Here is a 17566-nt window from a genome sequence, read left to right on the forward strand (position 1 = left end):
TGATTTACTTGCAACACAAAGATATTAGAAATGTCAGGATACAGTTGATTCTTTACACTTCCAGGTCACTTAACGAAGCTCTAGATAATCTTGCTCATTACACCCAATGTGCCAACCAAATAAGAACATACACTGCCTTTCCCAGAACCAGTCATACGTTACCGCCCTGAATATTACAAATTCATATAGAACTCTGACTTGCATGTAGTTCTAGTAATTTTATTATAATTAAAAGAAGAATGCAGCTCCTGGATATCTTTCATTCTTTCAACTTTTAGAAAGTTTCCTATGTCAAAGATAGTAATTTCAAAGTCATTCATAGCTGATGTGCTATATTCATGCAGATGCGCTGGTTCCACTCTTCTCTTCTGGCCACAAATGTCTCAGAACATTTGCGCATCATTAGACACAGCCCAAAGGTACAAAGAGAAAAAAGTTGGCATAGCCATAAGGACAGGATTGAAGATGGCTGGGTGTTACCACAACTGATATTCCAGGTATCTCAAAAGTAATGCTGCCTTTTTCTATTTTTTTCCCCCAATAACTTGAGTATGAAGTTTCTTTTTTGCTCCTGATTTGTCAACATATACTCTCAACCTCAACTTCATTTAAAAAAACCACTTCTGAGACTGGTGAATTCAGCAGTTTGCAAAAAATCATATGACAGAATGGTGGGTTTGCCAAGAAAGGTTGGACCACATGATCCTTGAGGTCCCTTCCAACCTGATATTCTATGATTCTACCCTGAGAGATTATGTATGAAAGAAAGAAAGAAGTGGTTAGTCTTTGTATCCCGACAGAGTGGTCTGAAGAAACATGGCATTTGTTGAGGCTCAGGAGCACTAGGCAGCAAAGCTGCAGTTTCTAGTGCAGCTGCAGGAGAGACAGGCTGCCCAGCATAAAACCAAAGACAAAGAATCACTCAGTATCTCCTATCAGCTGTAACCTGCAGGGAGATAGCTGCAGCTATAAATAACCAAACCACATTTACAGCAACACAAAAGTGCTGTCAAAATAACACTCTTGCAGTGTTCAAATACAATTCCTTTCATATGACCTATAGATGACAGAGGCATTAAAACAACGTCTTTAGTGAGGGAAAAAAAATACTCAAAGTCAAGAGAAACAGAAATTATTGTCACTTTAGAAGTCTGAAACATTTTTGCACTCTACAACTCTGGTATAACAAGATTAGAAAGTGGGAACATTCAGACTGAACTGTATTGAGAAGATCAATACAATGAAGCTTGGCACAGGCCACAAAGGCACTGCAGGTATTCACGCAGGCAGCAGACAGGGGTTTCAGCATCTGCCCCGCTCTAGTTCTGCCCAGGACAGCAGCGACTTAGCTCATACCCTGCTGTGACCCTGACCCCGTAACTACTGAGCAGGCTGTCCTGTGCTGCACTGCAGCCCATCTCCAGCCTTCAGCTCCAATGCAGCCCTCAGCACAGGGAGGGGCCTTAAAACAAACCCACCCTATTGCATTTGCCAGTGGGAAAACAACAAATGGCTTTCTGCTCTGGCAGTAAATTGTCTATTGGCCTCTTAGGTAAATGCAAATTAATTAGACTAAGTTAGCTTAAATAATGTTAATGCTTTGCACCCAAAAACAGATGAATAAACCCCCCCAGGCCTCCTGAGCATGGAACGCCCTGAACAGCAATAGAAACACTGCAGGCAGATGAACTCACCAATGCAACTATTTCATTTTTTAAAACAAAGTTTTAGTTTTGCTGTGTTCAGTCCCCTCTGTAACATCACTCTGAGGACATTTCTGACACACCTCCAAGTTAGAATGACAGCAGTTCTGTAGGGAGATATTAAGCTTTAATAGATTTAAACCATGACACATGTTCAGCTGGAATAAACACAAACAAACTTTGAGGAACACAAGGCTTCAGGTTGGAAAGAGAAGCAGCAAATTTCAACACAAATATGGGTTGAGAATAACTGCTCTGACTTTGCTTTAGAGTAATGGCCATATTGTGAAAGACCAGAAACAGATGAAAAAAGATTTTTTATATGACAACGAGGTATCTTCTGGTGAGATTAAAAATTAGCTCCATCAGACATTTTTGAACACAGTCGGCTAGAATACATCAAGAAATCTCAAGCTCTGTTATTGCGCTTTTGTTACAGTAGGGAGTAGCCCTTTCAGTTTGGTACCCATCCCCCAAATGCTACTTGTGGTTAGTTGCCATGGCACTAGCAGAAAGCTGGATATTTGAAGGCCCTGTAGTAGCCACTTGGACAAAGGCATTTAATTTTTTTTATCTGAAATAACCACTTTTTTCCTCAAAGTCTCCCTCATTTTTAAAGGGATTATCTGCCCCACAGATAATCATGGCCATTTGAAAACTGAACCTAGCCTGCAAGTCCTCTCTACAGCATCTTTCACTCAGCCTATTGTGATAAACCAAGAGGAAAAAACCAGCAGCAGCAAATTATTCCAGTAGTAACACCAACTAAATTGCCGTGCAGCTTTTATGCTTTGACTAATTGTCTCATTAAGACACATTTCTGATCACTGAAATGGATCTCAAGTATTATTAATCACTGAAGAAATTGTACCACTAAGAGCCTCTCTCCCTCCTATCCTTGGCACTATTTGCAATGGAAAACACACAAAGGCTCCCATTGATTGGAGCCCCGCTGCTGCGCAGTTGGCAGTCAAACGGTACTAATGGCACAATAACACAATATAACTAAAATAGTTTGCCTTTCAGAGTAACAATCTCTTATAACATGATTAAGCTCTATGATGTGCATTCCCTTATGTTTTGCAAATGGCTCAAAAAGATCCAACAATTTTTCCAGTAATTTCTTTAAAAAGGGAGGGAAAATAAAAAATCATTAGCTATCAAGAAACAAATTAACAACACTTGATACATTAAGAAAAGATGAAAACAACTCCACCAAGCACAGGCCGCACAGCAGCATGGTTGCGTGGCACCCAGTCCACTCGCCCTTGCAGAACACATCTCCAAAGTTTTGAGAGGCCAGCCCAATCAAATGTGCCTGAGTTTGTCACATTTAATTGCAGACACTTTATTGAAGCACTTAGTTTAGGAGCTGGCTTGCCCTAGGCTACTTGTGCAATGGATGAAGAAAGGCATCTCCACAAAGCAATTCAGACATCTACTAAGTGTAGACTGTAGGATCTCTGAGCTCCTAATAAAGGTACTTTTTTGGTGTTCGGTTTCAAACAATAGTAAGAGAGATGAAGCTGCTTCCACATATGAGGGGCACATTTAAAAAGGAGCAAGCTGTCATTATCCAGCACACTACTGACATGCTTTTACATTCTCAGCAAACAGGAAGATTTTCTCTTGGCCATCACTGCCAATGGTTGCACAAGCCATACGCTGCAACAAAACATTCCCCTTACAAGAACTGTAGGTGTTTATCCCATACATTATCATATTAAAGACAGCAGCTACTTAATTTTCAAATAGCTTATTCTCAGAAGCCTAATGGCAAAGTGACACAGCTATTGCTAGGACAGATGTACACTTCACGGTGGCCAGCCTGATCAAAAAAACCCTACTAAGGACTGGGAGCAGTTTTGTGGAAACGGAAGTGGTGCATGGGAAGGAAATCACTATGTACAATTACCTGAGAAGAGTTGAAAAGGTGCTATTTATTCTCAGACATATTTTGCTTGGTTTAAAGTGACTGTACAATGGTAATCATCAGCTTCCCATGGGTGCACTTCTGATAGTGTACTTGGAAAAATAAAGTAATGTACAGCTGATAATGGCAAAATTCTTGGACAAGAGTTTAAACTTCATTAGAGGAACAAAGTTAAATTATTTTAATAGTTGGTTTGTTGGGGTTTTTTGTTGTTGTTTTGTTTTGGGGGGGTTTATAAAAAATATCAATGATATCATAGATAAATTTCCTTCCTGTTCATCTTGTGTATTGGCCATTCAGTAACGTGATATTAAACATGGCCCTAAAAACTTCCATGCATCATTTTTACATAGTAAGAGAAAATCTATGACAGATTCACTTTACAGCATGTAGAAAATCACATATCCACCTCCTCCATCTGAAATGGAGATAACAGCTCTGAGCCACAGAGATTTTGTGTTCCCCAAAACATTTTCCAATTCTCCAGTACAATGTGCTTTAAAACCATTTGTATAGCACTCCACTAGTAGTGCAGGGAAATGCTTTATTCTGGTAAATTTTTTTTTTTAATGAATTTATTTTCAGCTTAAAAGAGAGGGACAAAGTGGTACTTCTGTTTTTAACAGTTGCTTTAAACTGTCCAGATTTCTTTTAGTTATTTTAGGGTATTTTTGTTTAAAATATTAAGAACATTCCCTATCAATGCCCACGAGTTATGAGCGGAGAACAGTCCAAGGGAACACATGCTGGATTCTTCTGCTCTGTCAAGGCACATATTTACAAGACTCTTAACTCAGCATAGGCTCATTCCAGTGAGAGACAAGATGCATTACTAACTTAAGATTAATTTGAAATGTGGCCATTTACTTTCTACAACTTTCAGTTTAGATCAGTTTTGTCAGGCGGTTTTAAGAAAAGACAGGTTTGTTCTGCACCCACACATAGGCATTATTCAGACACAAGTATTTGCTCTCATACATGCTCATATGTGAATGTACCCAAGAAGGCACCCACCAAGGTCATATGAAGTACAGCCAGAAACATTACAAATTAGTGGTCTTTGTCATAGGCTTTGGAATTAATTCTGGAAAACAGAATATGCTACAGAGATCTCTGCTTTACTTCCCTTTGGGTTTTGTCACAAGTACCACAAAGTTAAAGTTCTGCATAAATCTGTTGAGCTCATGAGCTGCGTAATACTGTGCTTCATATGAAAAATGGTTCTACTGGTAAGTCTAATGAGGGGCTTGAGGGCTGTGATAAAAAACTAAAGAAAAAAATAATAATAATCACACTTCATGTAGCATGTCCCTAATTTTTTAATGCACACAAATACCAGAGGAGTGATGCTGAAGAAGGAAAAACATTAGCTTTTTTTTTTTTGTCAACAGTCTCTGCAGAAGTTATTTATTTGCAGTCACATAGTGATGTGCATGCTCAGATATATTTTCCTGAAGCCTGTAGAGTTTTGTCTAAGCAAGAGCTTAGACATGTGTGTGTGCAAATAAATTAAAGAACGTCAGTTTTATAATGAGAAGGGTGTATTGTGGTATAAATATTTCAGAGCACATTAAATAAACATGGTCACATATGACCAGGTATCTATTAAATGAGCATATCACAGGAGAAGTTAATTATCTAAGAGTGTAACTAGGAACCGTTTAGATTCACTGGAGATTAAGTTACTTTATTTCTGTTTATCTTTCCTTCTGAATAGGCAGTAGGTTGTTGTGATGAAAAGCCCCTAAGCAACACAAAGCTTCAGCTCTTCATCAGCTCTAAGTATTGTCAACAGTAGTTTGAAGTTCTGATAAACCAAAAATTTTCCTCAAAGTAATTTTGTGCTAAATATGTTGCACAAAACAGTATTTAAGATGTAAAGATACAAAATACTTATGGTTCTTTTGATATCTATGCTGTTCAGGGGAAGCAAGAAGACTTACATGGTAAGTATGTATTTTTCTCATACATTAAACCTCCAAAAAAAGTAAGTATACAGAGACTTCTTCAAAACTGATTGTTAGTGTCAGAGACTAATATCCCAGGAGTAAAATACAACTTTACTGTATCTAAACAAGATTTTTCTAGACTTGAAAAGCTATCGTGTTTTAGTGCACATGCAAGAACATTAATTCTGATGGAATCTGATTTTGCTTGGGCCATGAAGAAAATCGTTCACTATTCATTCTGTACAATATAATCAACATTGCAAACACTGTTTAGTTAAGGATATGTTTGTGCAAACTGCTCTAGCACAAAGAACAACTGATGAAGAAGGATTCAATCACATAAAATTCTTGAAAGCAAGATGAAGCAAATCGGTTTAAATTACTTAAGTACTGCTTAAACCCTGTAATTAACATATAGCAATAAATATTTCATCTTTAACAAGCCTATTGGGAGCAGTTGCTTAAACATCTATTTCTAGTCATGGGGAATTATGTACAGTCATTTTATCATGTTCTGTATTAGACAATTTTATTTTATCCTCTTTATTTTATCCACAGCAGTGGAGACACTCATTTGGGGAAATACACTCTTTCTACAAATATGGGGAAACATACTCTTTCTTCAAATGTGTTTTGCTTTTTACTAGTTAAGTTTACCCTTTCAAAGTCCTGGCCAGCACACAGTGGTGGTTCACATTTATTTAATGGCCTCTCCTGTGGAATTGATTTACTACAGATATGGGACCTTTACTGGAAACCTAAGCAAGCCTACCCAACTCATCAGTGCAGAATTAACCTCACAACCTAGACAAGGTCATTTTGGGAGATTAGAGAGAAAACCTGAGGTCTTCTTTATGGCACAGCCAAGCCCCGGACAGAGGATACTGGGGGTGCATTTTCAGGCATCTTCTAACATAGACCTGAACTTTTTCCTTTACCCTATGTAGCATCACAGGTATAGGGAGAAATCTGCGAGAGCACTAAACACTGCCCTTCAAAGAAGACCCTCTGCAGACAGTTGTTGCACTGCAAGGCCGATTGAAATGCAGCCACTTAAACCACTACTGAAACAAACCCATGGTATTGATAATGTCTAACATCCATTCAAGGAAAAGAATAGAGAGCCAAACTGAGCTCTTACGCAGAGGTTCTTCACTGTGATTGTCTGAGCACACCCTCCTTCCCGAAGGAGAGAATACAAAGCAGGCTGGGTATGACATGGGCAGAAAGTTTCTCTGTGCTCCTTTATGAGAGTACAGTGAATTTATGGGTCACTGAACAGGAAGTAAAGATTTCTGCAATAGAAATTATATTTCAGTGTTTCACACAGCATCTTTAGTGATGACTATAACTGTTTTCCCCTCTAAACAAATTAGATCTCCATTTGCCATTAATGACTGCATCACTTAAAAGATCACAAGGGAGTTGCCTGGTGTGCTTATTAATAATTGAAAACTTTGAAAAAATCTGTGAAGCATTTTCAATCAAAGCTAATAAATCTCTAAAATACTGTTTCCTGAAAAAAAAAAATCCTTTTGTTCTTTTATTACTTTTGGATAATAGGCTACATTTTAAATAATAGCATTAAGAAAAGCACAAGCTGAAATGAAAGTCCAGAAGTATCTAAAATAAGAAGTGGTTTTAACAGTTTTTTAAAAAAGCAAGAATTAGAAAAGAGGCAATATTCATCTGTTTCCTTCTTGCAAGTATGTTGAATTCAATTTTAGTCTGCATGCTGTTTCCTAATATCTTCCACTGATGATTAAGGAAATGTACCCATTTAATCTATGTCCTTGTTCTGCATAAACATGAAGAAAAACTTTCAATAATAATTTCTTAATCAGTAGAGTCCATCAAATCAAGGCTCCTATTGCTACAAAACTGGCTTTTGCAGAACTACTAAATGACCAAAGGGAACAAAAAAATACACAAAACTTTTTGATCAGAGCTATTAGAAGTTTTGAATGTCTTTTGCCATTTAAAGTATCAAAGTTTCACATTGTACTTATTCTATTTAGTAACCTTTACTATCCAAGAACAAGGGCAAAAAGATGCATACAAAATTACCCTCATCTGCAAAGATTTGTTTGGTGTGCTATAATGATCCATGTTTTCATCAGCACAGAAAGATTGTATGACAGGTACTCATCAAAGCCCCAAGATCTACAATCTTGTCTACAGGACACAGGGGGAAAAGCAGTGGCCCAGTGTGTCTGTCCCAGAAGATCTCACCTGGGAATAATGGCTGCAGCCTGGCAAAAGGCAGGTCATGCTTCACATTCCCAACATCCCCCCACGGAAGGAGAATTGATTTTTAAAGTGTTGGTTTTGTTGTTTGGGTTTTGGGAAAAACAAACCAAACAAAATCACTAAACCCCAACCAACCAAAAACAAACAAGCAAACAAAAAACCCCAACAAAAACAAAACCCGCACGCATTTCTCTCCCACCTTTCAACTCAAAGGTTTCCTCACCTTTTCCAAACAAACCTCAGTGCACTTGCACTGCAAATGGCAGTATTTTACACATCCCAAGCAGCTTTTGCCAATGGCTTGCATCAGAAATCCACAGCCACACTATGGGTTTTTCTCTAAGACTTGAAGTCCTCAGAAGCTCTGATAATAATTCAAAGGACAGTGTTCCCTTCACCCCAGGGGCAGGATGAGAGACCCCTACCCAGTTCCCACCAGCCAAGTCTCTTACCTGCCCTCAGAAAGTACAAGCAGCTGGGAGCCTGCGGCCCCCTTTCCCTTCTGAGCCTTTCCCGGCAGCCATCCTCAGCCTCATTCAGCGTAGCTTAACTCTGTAACTCTCATCCTTCCTACTGCAGAAATGGCCAGCAATGCCCCATAGGGGCCCATGCAGGAACTCCCTGCCCCACTGCAGGTGCCCAGGGGGTCCCACCACAGCCCTTCCTTCTGGGAAAACAAGGTGAAGTATCTGAAGTGTTTAGGGGATGATAGCAAAGGAGATAGAGATGGAACAGCTGGGGCCAGAATAGGCCTAGTTGGTTAAAACCAACTAACCACAGGCAGCATTTGCTTGGTCACTCTCATGCAGGCCAGTCACATCAGCCATAATAATGTGCTCACCTGTACTGGGTAACTTGTTAGCCTGGCAGGTGCCCTAACAGCCCCCCTGTTGAATCCCAGTATCAACCTGAGGAGATGCCTGTAAAATTTAAACATAGTGAATTCACTGAACCAATATATAATCCAATAGCAGACTTTTTTCTTCCATCTTGACCAGACTTGTTAACTTTACAAAGGTATTTCATGTGCTTTTAGGGATCTTCTGGCTTTGCATGATTTCTTGAGTAGGCATCTATTTCATGTTTTAAACAGTGTTCAAAGTCATTTGTGCCACTGACAAGAAGCTAGGTTGAGCAACAATAGTCTGTGACACTTGTGTAAAGTTAATAGCAATCAAAAAGACTTTTTTTACAGACAGATATATATGTGTGACACCTGTTTAACAGCAATCAAAAAGACTTTTTAATAGATAGATAGATAGAGGGGGGGGTGTGTGTCTTTAAAAAAAAAAAGGCAAAACCAAACCAAAAAAGAAACAAACAACAACCTCCAACATACACATTTTCTTCTACCCGGTTGAAACAATGCACGCACATTCCTGTTTCTTGTCTAGTCTCATGCATTAATTTTTACCTCCTAGAACATGTGGAACGGTTCCCTTTCCAGAGAACAGGTTACTCTTCTGCTCTAGCAGACTGACTCCAACTGTACCACGAGCAGAGTGAAGGTTTCCACGAAGCACATCCCTGCTGTTAGCGCAGTTCATCAGGTAGCTAGTAGGAAACAAAAATAACCCTGTGACAGAAGCTGTTTGTCTCAGCAAGTCTTTTGCTGTTGTGGGCATGCATGACATGGTATCTCACCCACAAATACGATGAAGACAACCAAGTCTCATATTTGCTATTTCTTCCTTCTGAGTTACAAATCTGTGATTTGAATTTCAGTGCAGACTATTTGCAGAAAAGGCCTATATATTACTACAGTCCTTTTCAAACACTCTACAGAAATTAACTGATTGCTATTTAGCATGTAAAAGGTACTTAACTTGTCAACTAGTTCTAACAAAGTATTTGGTTTCCATGAGATCACAGAGATACTCTTAACCTGGTTTAAAGCTGCCATAACAGTGATTTGCATTCGTTTTTGATAATGCACTATTTAACGTGCATCTATCTGTAAGAAGTTTTTTATTCAAGGGGCCTTGTTGAAGAAAAGCAGCAGAATTCTGCATGCAAGTATAATCAATGCATTTAGCAATTTATAATTGCTTTAGTAACCTTCTGAACATTTACTACCTCATAGTGCAGGCAACGGGAAACGTAATTCAACAGAAACTTATGTTGAACCAACATGTTTAGAGAAATCAATTTCAGTGTTTAGAAATTAGAGAAATTAATTCCAGTCTAGTTCTGATATTTTTAAAATTCTGCTTGAAACAGAAATGTGTTCACTTACTACTTTAAAAAATTAGAATAAACAAAATATTCTAATACAACCTCAATGCCATTACTACTTTTAACCCAATGGTTTTCTATAATTATCTTTTTTTCAGCCCAAGCACTGTCTCCCTCACTGCTACCACATTTAAATAAGCCACTATTGAGGAAACAAAGAAAACAGAAAAATGAGCTGCCCTTGCACTCTTACGAGTGGGATGCTAATGCCAGCACTCAAAGGAGAAACTGTCAAAAAGAACAGCCATAACAGAGAATTTTGGGTTTGCATATTTTTATTTTATTGGATTTTTTTACATTCTTTGATGGAATTTTTATGTAACCATTATGCCACAATCTATGATACACAATGAAAATGGAAATCTGTCATTTACCATTTACATTTCTATGTTAATTTTGTTTTCTACATATACTGTGGCACAAGTGCATTTATCGTATTTCATGCAGCGCTGACCTGCCTTATGCAAGCTGAAAATACAATAACCAGTGCCAGCAATATTTAGCTGCACTCAATTTTTGCCAGAGAAACAAGCATTCAAATACATTAAAATATTTTGGGTGATGGCTACTATCAGCTTAATATTTTGAGCTATAGAAATGGACAAGAGACAGTATTTGCTGCTGCCAGCTGCAGTACTTCCTAAGTTCATTAGGTTTCAAAAGACTGAATTAGCTTCAATGTTTCAATTAGAGAAAAAGCCCAAGGCAACCAGCCTGATTTAAAAGGGTGTACTGAGTTTCACGAATATTAGACTAAGTTTGGTTGTGGATCTCATGGCAAGTACCTTACCACGTCAACTTTATGCTCTGAAAGGAGGATTAGTTTTTCACCATCATGTTGCCTCCAGGCCAAATAAAGGGACAGCATAAGGGACACATCCCTTTTTGGTAATCTGCTTGGACAAGTAGTACCTGATCATTGCTAGAAGATTTTAATATAATAGCTTTTTATTTTGACAAGACGAGAAGATTTCCAGCATCACCCGACTCTGATGAATCAGGCATAAACTGTCAAGCTTTATTATGTCACAGCCAAGACAGCAGCAGCAGGGCAGAACTTACTGCCAAGAACACAAGTATGTCCCAGGAGCATGCTCAGGCCAGGGAAGCAATTGGACATGGGATTGAAGTCTCATCTATGTGTTTTACAGTCACTTCTTATGATATATCAAAGTGGATGCTCAGCAAATCTAGCATAACCCTCCAGGCACCACAGGGGCATAGGGCTCTTGTGTATCTAGTTACTGCTTCCTGCTTCAACACAGGCATGTCCTCATTCCTCTTCATGTTACTACTCTACTCACTCTGAGCAGTTCCCTCTCCTGGCCAGCAGAAAGAACAGAAGTCTCCTGCCATTACATAGCCTAGTGTTGCAGAAACTTGCAGTCACAAGGTTCACCCAGACTCAAGTTCTCCTGGGGTAGAGGGAACAGGACTTCTGACAACACTAGTTCAGCAGTGCCCACCTGCTTCCTAGCAGTGCAGAGGAAGCACAAGCGGTGGCACCCTGAGAGCACTCTGCTGTGTAGTGCCTCCCAGGAAGCCAAGCACTCTCTCCCTCGAAGAGAAACAACCCCTGCTGTTCTGTCTCTTCCAGCACCTGCTGCACATCAGCCACCTTACACAGAACCAGCTCTTGAGGCAGTTCACTCATGTCCGTACTGAAAGTACATGGCAATTAATATCCTAATTGACAAGTAAACACAAGGGACAAGAGAAATCAATTACTACTTATACAAAACCACAGCATGTGCCTTTCATCAATCAGCATCTGTTGCTTGCCCACCTTCCTCTTAACATGGAGGACATCCTTATATATAAGCATGACTAAATCACGAATTGCCACTTCAAAGTCGAATTAATATCAGCACGGAGATGTGAGGCAGGGATTAGAACTGGACAAAGCAGTGAACCCACTTCTTGTTGCACAAACAGATTCCTCATCCAAACACAATCTTTTTATGGGTGCTACCAGGTCTCCACAGTTCCCTAATACCACAGAGCAACAAAGCAGGCAGCCCAGGGAGTGGGAGCAGTTGGTGCTGCCACCTCTTACTTTTGATGTCAGTTGATGCTGAATTATCCTGCTGATCACCAACTGCTCTGTCAGCTCATGTGGTCTCGTGTGGACTTCTTCTCTGCTCAGCTATACCCAACAATCACTTTCTTGGTCACTTTTATTTCTGCCTTCATCACCCTCTTCCACCTTATAACTAAGTAGTCCACACCACTTTTGTTTTCAGCCATAGTCTAGCAGCTTTGTAATCTGACTCCATTTCCAGCCTCCTCAAATCACCAGGCTACCTTACCATCTCCTTCCAACAACCACAGCCAGTATATTTCTCTGTCAAAGCCATCTATCAACTCTTTGCTTTTTGGTTTCATTACTCCTCTCCAATATATCTAGAAATAACTGCCAACCATCTTCCTTGTAATAGTGTATCCTGTTTCCTTAGTGACTCCCAATCGTACTCTCCTCTTTTTCAGCGATGTGCATAACTATCATGCTGTCCATGCCTGCTCTACTTACAGTAATCAAGACAGTGCCCACAGACTGGGATTGGAGCCTTACTGAGCTAGACATTGCCTCCTTGGATATGAGACACTCCTTGTGCCAAAGAGGTCCCAATCTAAATAGACAAGTGACAAAAAACAGTGGAAGGTAAGTAGGAATTATTTTTTTTCCTTACAAACTGGGGAGTAAGGTGCAGGTTAACGAAGTCAGCTGCTGCATTGGTTTATCTGATAGAGCAAAAGTACATGATTTTATTATGTATAATTTTATTCCAGTAATTTTCCCCACTTTTATTTACTCTTTCAGATGCAGTGATTTGAGAGACTACTAGTCAGAGAAGGGTCAGTGCCCTGCAGTCAGAATGTCTTTCCCTCAAAAGCCTCCAGGTTGAAAGCTGTATCCAAGAACCTTCTGAGCGACACCAGATGCGTGTTCTTGTTGCCTGTGGCAGCTGCAGCAGCAGGCTCTCGGCCAACATACCTTTGTGACAAAAAGAATTGGGCAGACAAATGAGGTGAGAAGAGAGACTGTTTTGACGCTAACAAGCATGAGAGCATGCTGCTAAATGCATTCAAGTCAGCTTGGCAGATTTGGACATTTAATCATCAATCTTTCTTAAACAAAAATCAATCTAAGCTGTAACATCAGCTATACCTTCTGGTCAGTTTCCCCCTCTTCCGCCTCCCATCAATACTAAGCTGCATCTTCTCCCCCATCCCTCCCAAGGCAAGCTACACTGTCTCATAATTAGATAACTTGCTTTTGGCAATGAAGACTCATTCCTCTGACAGCTGCGTGGCCAGATGCGAGAGTCAATCATCTAAAATAAATGCAAAGGTACCCGAACTGAGCTCTCACAATAACTTTTTCCTCCAGAAACCTAATATTTGGAGTGAAATTCTTAAAAAAGACAATCTTAGATGAGAAGAGAGAAAAATACGGGAAAGCTAAGTGCTGTGCTAAATGGCAATAAATGTAGAGCTAATTGCTACTGATTTTCTTTTAAAACTACAAGGAGGAGCAAGGTATGTATGACGCATTTGTGAAACAGTCATCTACACTTTTCCCTCCTTCACTCAAGAAACAAAACTCACAGGTTTTGATTTGTGAAGAACATGACTTCCCCATAAATAACATCCTCAAAAAAACCTCCCCAAAACCAGCCAAACTTAAAAGCAAACAAACCAGCCCAGGAGATAAAGCAATTTTCCTCATACCATATAGGTCGAGTGTGGTTCACAATAGTGCGGAAACGAGGTTTGACATAATCATAATATCCACTGTTTTTGTGTTCCTCCTGACACCAAACTAGATCAGCACCTGGATACTTCTCAAGTTGTTCTTTCAGCAAGTCAAAAGGGAATGGTGAGATCTGGAAAGACAGGTAATAACTGGTAAAGCTTTCTCCTACATGGTGTTTGCCCATGGTAGGTAAGCCTTTTATCCATCAGCTCATCCAACCAACCATTATAGTTAAGCATTTAGTACCTAATGTAATTGCTACATGTTCTTTAAAGTGACTTGTATTTCTTTAATTGACTTCCTGCTGTCGGAAGTGAATACACACATATTTTATACTTACACCAGTATGAATAGAAGTAGGTGATAGTCCACATCTCCTGCATTCCTACAGTTTTTCTTGTGAAGTCCTTAATTAGTGAATGATAATGTAGCTGCAAAGTGTACTATTTACAGCATTTAAACATAGCAGATTGGACATACAAATTTAAGGTGCCATTGTATTGTAACCTTCACTTTGTTATGTTGTTCTGGAAACATCATCAAGCTTTCTAGATCTCATTGTCCAGTATACAATTGATATGTTCCTTCACCACAGGGCCATTAAATAACGTCTTGCAAGATGCAAATTGTTATAAAAATACTATCACCATTCTTTCTGGCACGTGGTATCTATTTAAAAGCATAAGAACCCCTTGCTGAAAGTCTCCCCAAAGACTCTGTCCTTCTGAGGATCAGGAAGCTCACCTGTTCAAGTCTGGTTATAGCTACTTGTTTCTCTAGGTCTTGATTCTTTCTCTCTTTCACAAGATCATAGTAAACTTTTCCTGTGCAGAAAATCACTCGCTTGACCTCATGTGGTGCATGAGCTGCCAGCCCATTCTCAGGAATCACACGCTGGAAAGTGGTACCTAGTTAGAATACAAATTGGATAAGTGCTCTCAGAGGAACAGACATTGCAAAAAAGCAGCCCAAGAAACAGTCCTTTACTGAGCAACCAGGAGTTTGCAATGGTCAGAGGGTTCTGCTGCCTCTCTATTCCTACTTTTCAGCTCGGTAATTCTGCTACAGTGACTTTCAGCAGTTTAGTTTCAAGAAGTTAAAAGACTGTCAATAATCCACTTTTCAGACTTAACAAAACATATTAAGAGTAGCTTCTTTTTTTAGCTGTGTTGTGCATTATACCTTTGATTTTGAATTTATTGGATAGCTCACCTTTGCTTCCAGTTTTTTTCAGAGAATTACCTGAAATATTGTTTCTTCCTTCCAAGATGATCTCAACCATGTAATATCAATGAAGCAGGTTTAGAAAATTTTAGAACATTCTTATATAAAAGAATAGCACATATTCATAACGCAACTAAATCTGGCAACTGCAGCAATATTTACACAAGCACACATATTACTGCCATATATTTATGTCATTTAAACATCTGTTTGAGAGCTAGAATGGCATTAGCCAGAAGAATTAGCATAGTACTGAGCCACATGTGTAAGTGATAAGATACAATTTCAGATGCATATGCTCACTGCAAGATATCTTTTCCCCTGTGCTATCATCTCCCAGGACAACAATTTGCTTGGGATACATGAAACTGGAAGAGGAATTTGATGGGTCTAAAAGATCCTTATATGATTGATTAAAACTATTCCCACAGTAACCAACTGCAAGGTAGCAGACAGCAACATGACCTCCCAGTCTGAATCAGCACACCCACTTACTAGGAGAACAAGCTCCCATTTGAACCATTTATCTTGGAGGTAGAAAAGCAGCAGCACAAACATATGAAAAAGGAACTGATTTATGTCAGAATTATCCTGTCTCACTGAACAGCAGAATTCATCATTAAAAAAGACTGAATCTGCACTACATTGAGTCAGCTGGAGTCAGTCTTCCTGTCCTTCTCAGCTTTCCATTAAAAACAGAGCAAAAAGAGTTAGCTGAGAGTCAGCAATACTTCACTACTTCCTTGCCTCTTCAGCAGGAACACGAAAGTATGTCAGAATTCAGTGTCAATTAGGAGTTTGGCTACTATTGAGGATTAGCCTGAAATAGGGGGACTCCCAAGACAAATCACAATCCCTTCAGAATTTCTAATCTGAAATGTGTTGCGACATGGCAACCCCAGAACTGAATATTGTAAAGCAAAATGGGTTCCTCATTCTTCCAAATAGGCACAGTCTGATTATAACCTATCCCTCACATATGGAGGGTGTAGGCAGTACATGATGAACAACTCAACTTTTATATGAAGAGAAAGAGTGGAGGCACCTAATAGCCTATTGAGGGGAACGTCCCTGCAGAGAGGGGAATGCACTTTCCACTGCCTTTAAGATTAATGACTGGTTACAAGACAAGCCTGTTAAAATTAAGAATCCATACTCAAAAGCTGATTTTTCAGCAAAAGTCCATGCTAGATCTCACTACACCAGCTCCACAAAACTTACGCCAAAGGAAAAGGCAAACCATCCAGAGCAGATTCTCTTCTTCAGCCTGACATGTGACTTAGCACAGCTAATTATTTGTCCATAATATGTTAAGGTGACCTACCAGACACCATTTCATCAAAACTGGATTTAGCTTCTGGATGCCTCAGCAGTGACTTGGGTGTCAAAACAATCAGCTGTAAAACAGAATTTTTTTCCCAAACTCAAGAGCTGCTTTATCTACATTGTTATATGCAACATTTGCAGCACTGTTCATACTAAACCCACAAACCAAACATGCTATAGATCAAATTATTGTGAATAGCAAACACAATATTTTTTTTTCCCTGTTCTGCATACCTAGGAAGTTTCAAAATTACTCAAAAGATTTGGGTAGTCCACTCCCTTTAAAGGTTCTCAAGAACTACTGCTTATGCTTCTTTTTGAGAACGAAATAAAATCACAGGCTATGAACCAGTAAAACATCCAACAGTTGTATCTTAGGTTTTTGAAGTTCCACCAATTACATGCAGATTATAGTTATGCAACCTATTAACTACATAGTGTCTTGACAAGCTCATCTGAAGGTCTGAAAAGCCAGAAAGAAGTAAAACTGAAAATCAAGTTTCATAATTGTAGTACATTAGAGCTGAGTTTCATTCCATCAAATCAGCGACTTCAATCTGTGTCCAGTTAAGGTTTTTCACCACCAATTCTTGTTCTTTTTAGCAATGTGTCATATGCAAACAAAGACCTCTCCTTATGTGAGGGTTAATATACCTAGAATAATCAGGTCCGTTATAGTAACTTTACCGGTTTTCTGAATGGCAGCAAGATCTGTCTTCTGAGAACGTGAAAGTAATTGGCTGGAGTTGAACAATTCACCACAATCCAGTTGCATTCATACAGCTGGGAAACTTCAAACTGCTCACTGAACTCCTGAGAGAGACATTAAAGGCATTAGAACAAAAATGTCTAAAGGATCAGAAAAACGGGCTCCAAACCCATACCTTCTGACTCTCAACAACTCCCTTCCTCAAAAAAAACCATAAGCAGATCTCTGTTGAGATTATATTATTAGCTAGGGAAACACCCCCACAAATCATTCTCTTCTATTTCTACTTCTTCCTAAAAATGTATGTAAATAAATGCATAAACCACTCATTAATTTCAGCAAGCTGGGAAGCCCAGGAAAGATGGGTGAGGAGGACTAGGACTTCAGTAAGTGGAAGACACAAAATAGAACCCCTCTGAAAGAATTTTAAAACTAGAATTAATTTTTTGAGTGTATAGTTAACTCTCCCATTTTTTGGCA

At 39.2% G+C, this 17566-nt stretch overlaps 1 protein-coding gene across 5 annotated transcripts in view; it reads right to left on the bottom strand.

The window, feature by feature from the left end:
- Window positions 1–10327: 10327 nt before the first annotated feature.
- Window positions 10328–17566, bottom strand: part of OGDHL (oxoglutarate dehydrogenase like) — a 57451-nt gene continuing 50212 nt past the window's right edge. For 3 of the 5 annotated variants that reach the window (XM_030487785.1, XM_030487786.1, XM_030487787.1), the window contains exons 19-23: window positions 17065–17190; window positions 16376–16448; window positions 14572–14735; window positions 13803–13957; window positions 10328–13065 (exon numbers count right to left, since the gene is read on the bottom strand). In XM_030487785.1, coding sequence (XP_030343645.1) covers window positions 12942–13065; window positions 13803–13957; window positions 14572–14735; window positions 16376–16448; window positions 17065–17190 — 642 coding nt within the window. In that variant the 3' untranslated portion in view covers window positions 10328–12941. Of the gene's footprint in view, window positions 13066–13802; window positions 13958–14571; window positions 14736–16375; window positions 16449–17064; window positions 17191–17566 lie in introns of those variants that run through there. The other 2 variants (XR_003991618.1, XM_030487788.1) reach the window with 2 other exon arrangements.

This window comes from Strigops habroptila, chromosome 5 (assembly GCF_004027225.2).
Source record: "Strigops habroptila isolate Jane chromosome 5, bStrHab1.2.pri, whole genome shotgun sequence".
Taxonomy (NCBI): Eukaryota; Metazoa; Chordata; class Aves; order Psittaciformes; family Psittacidae; genus Strigops; species Strigops habroptila.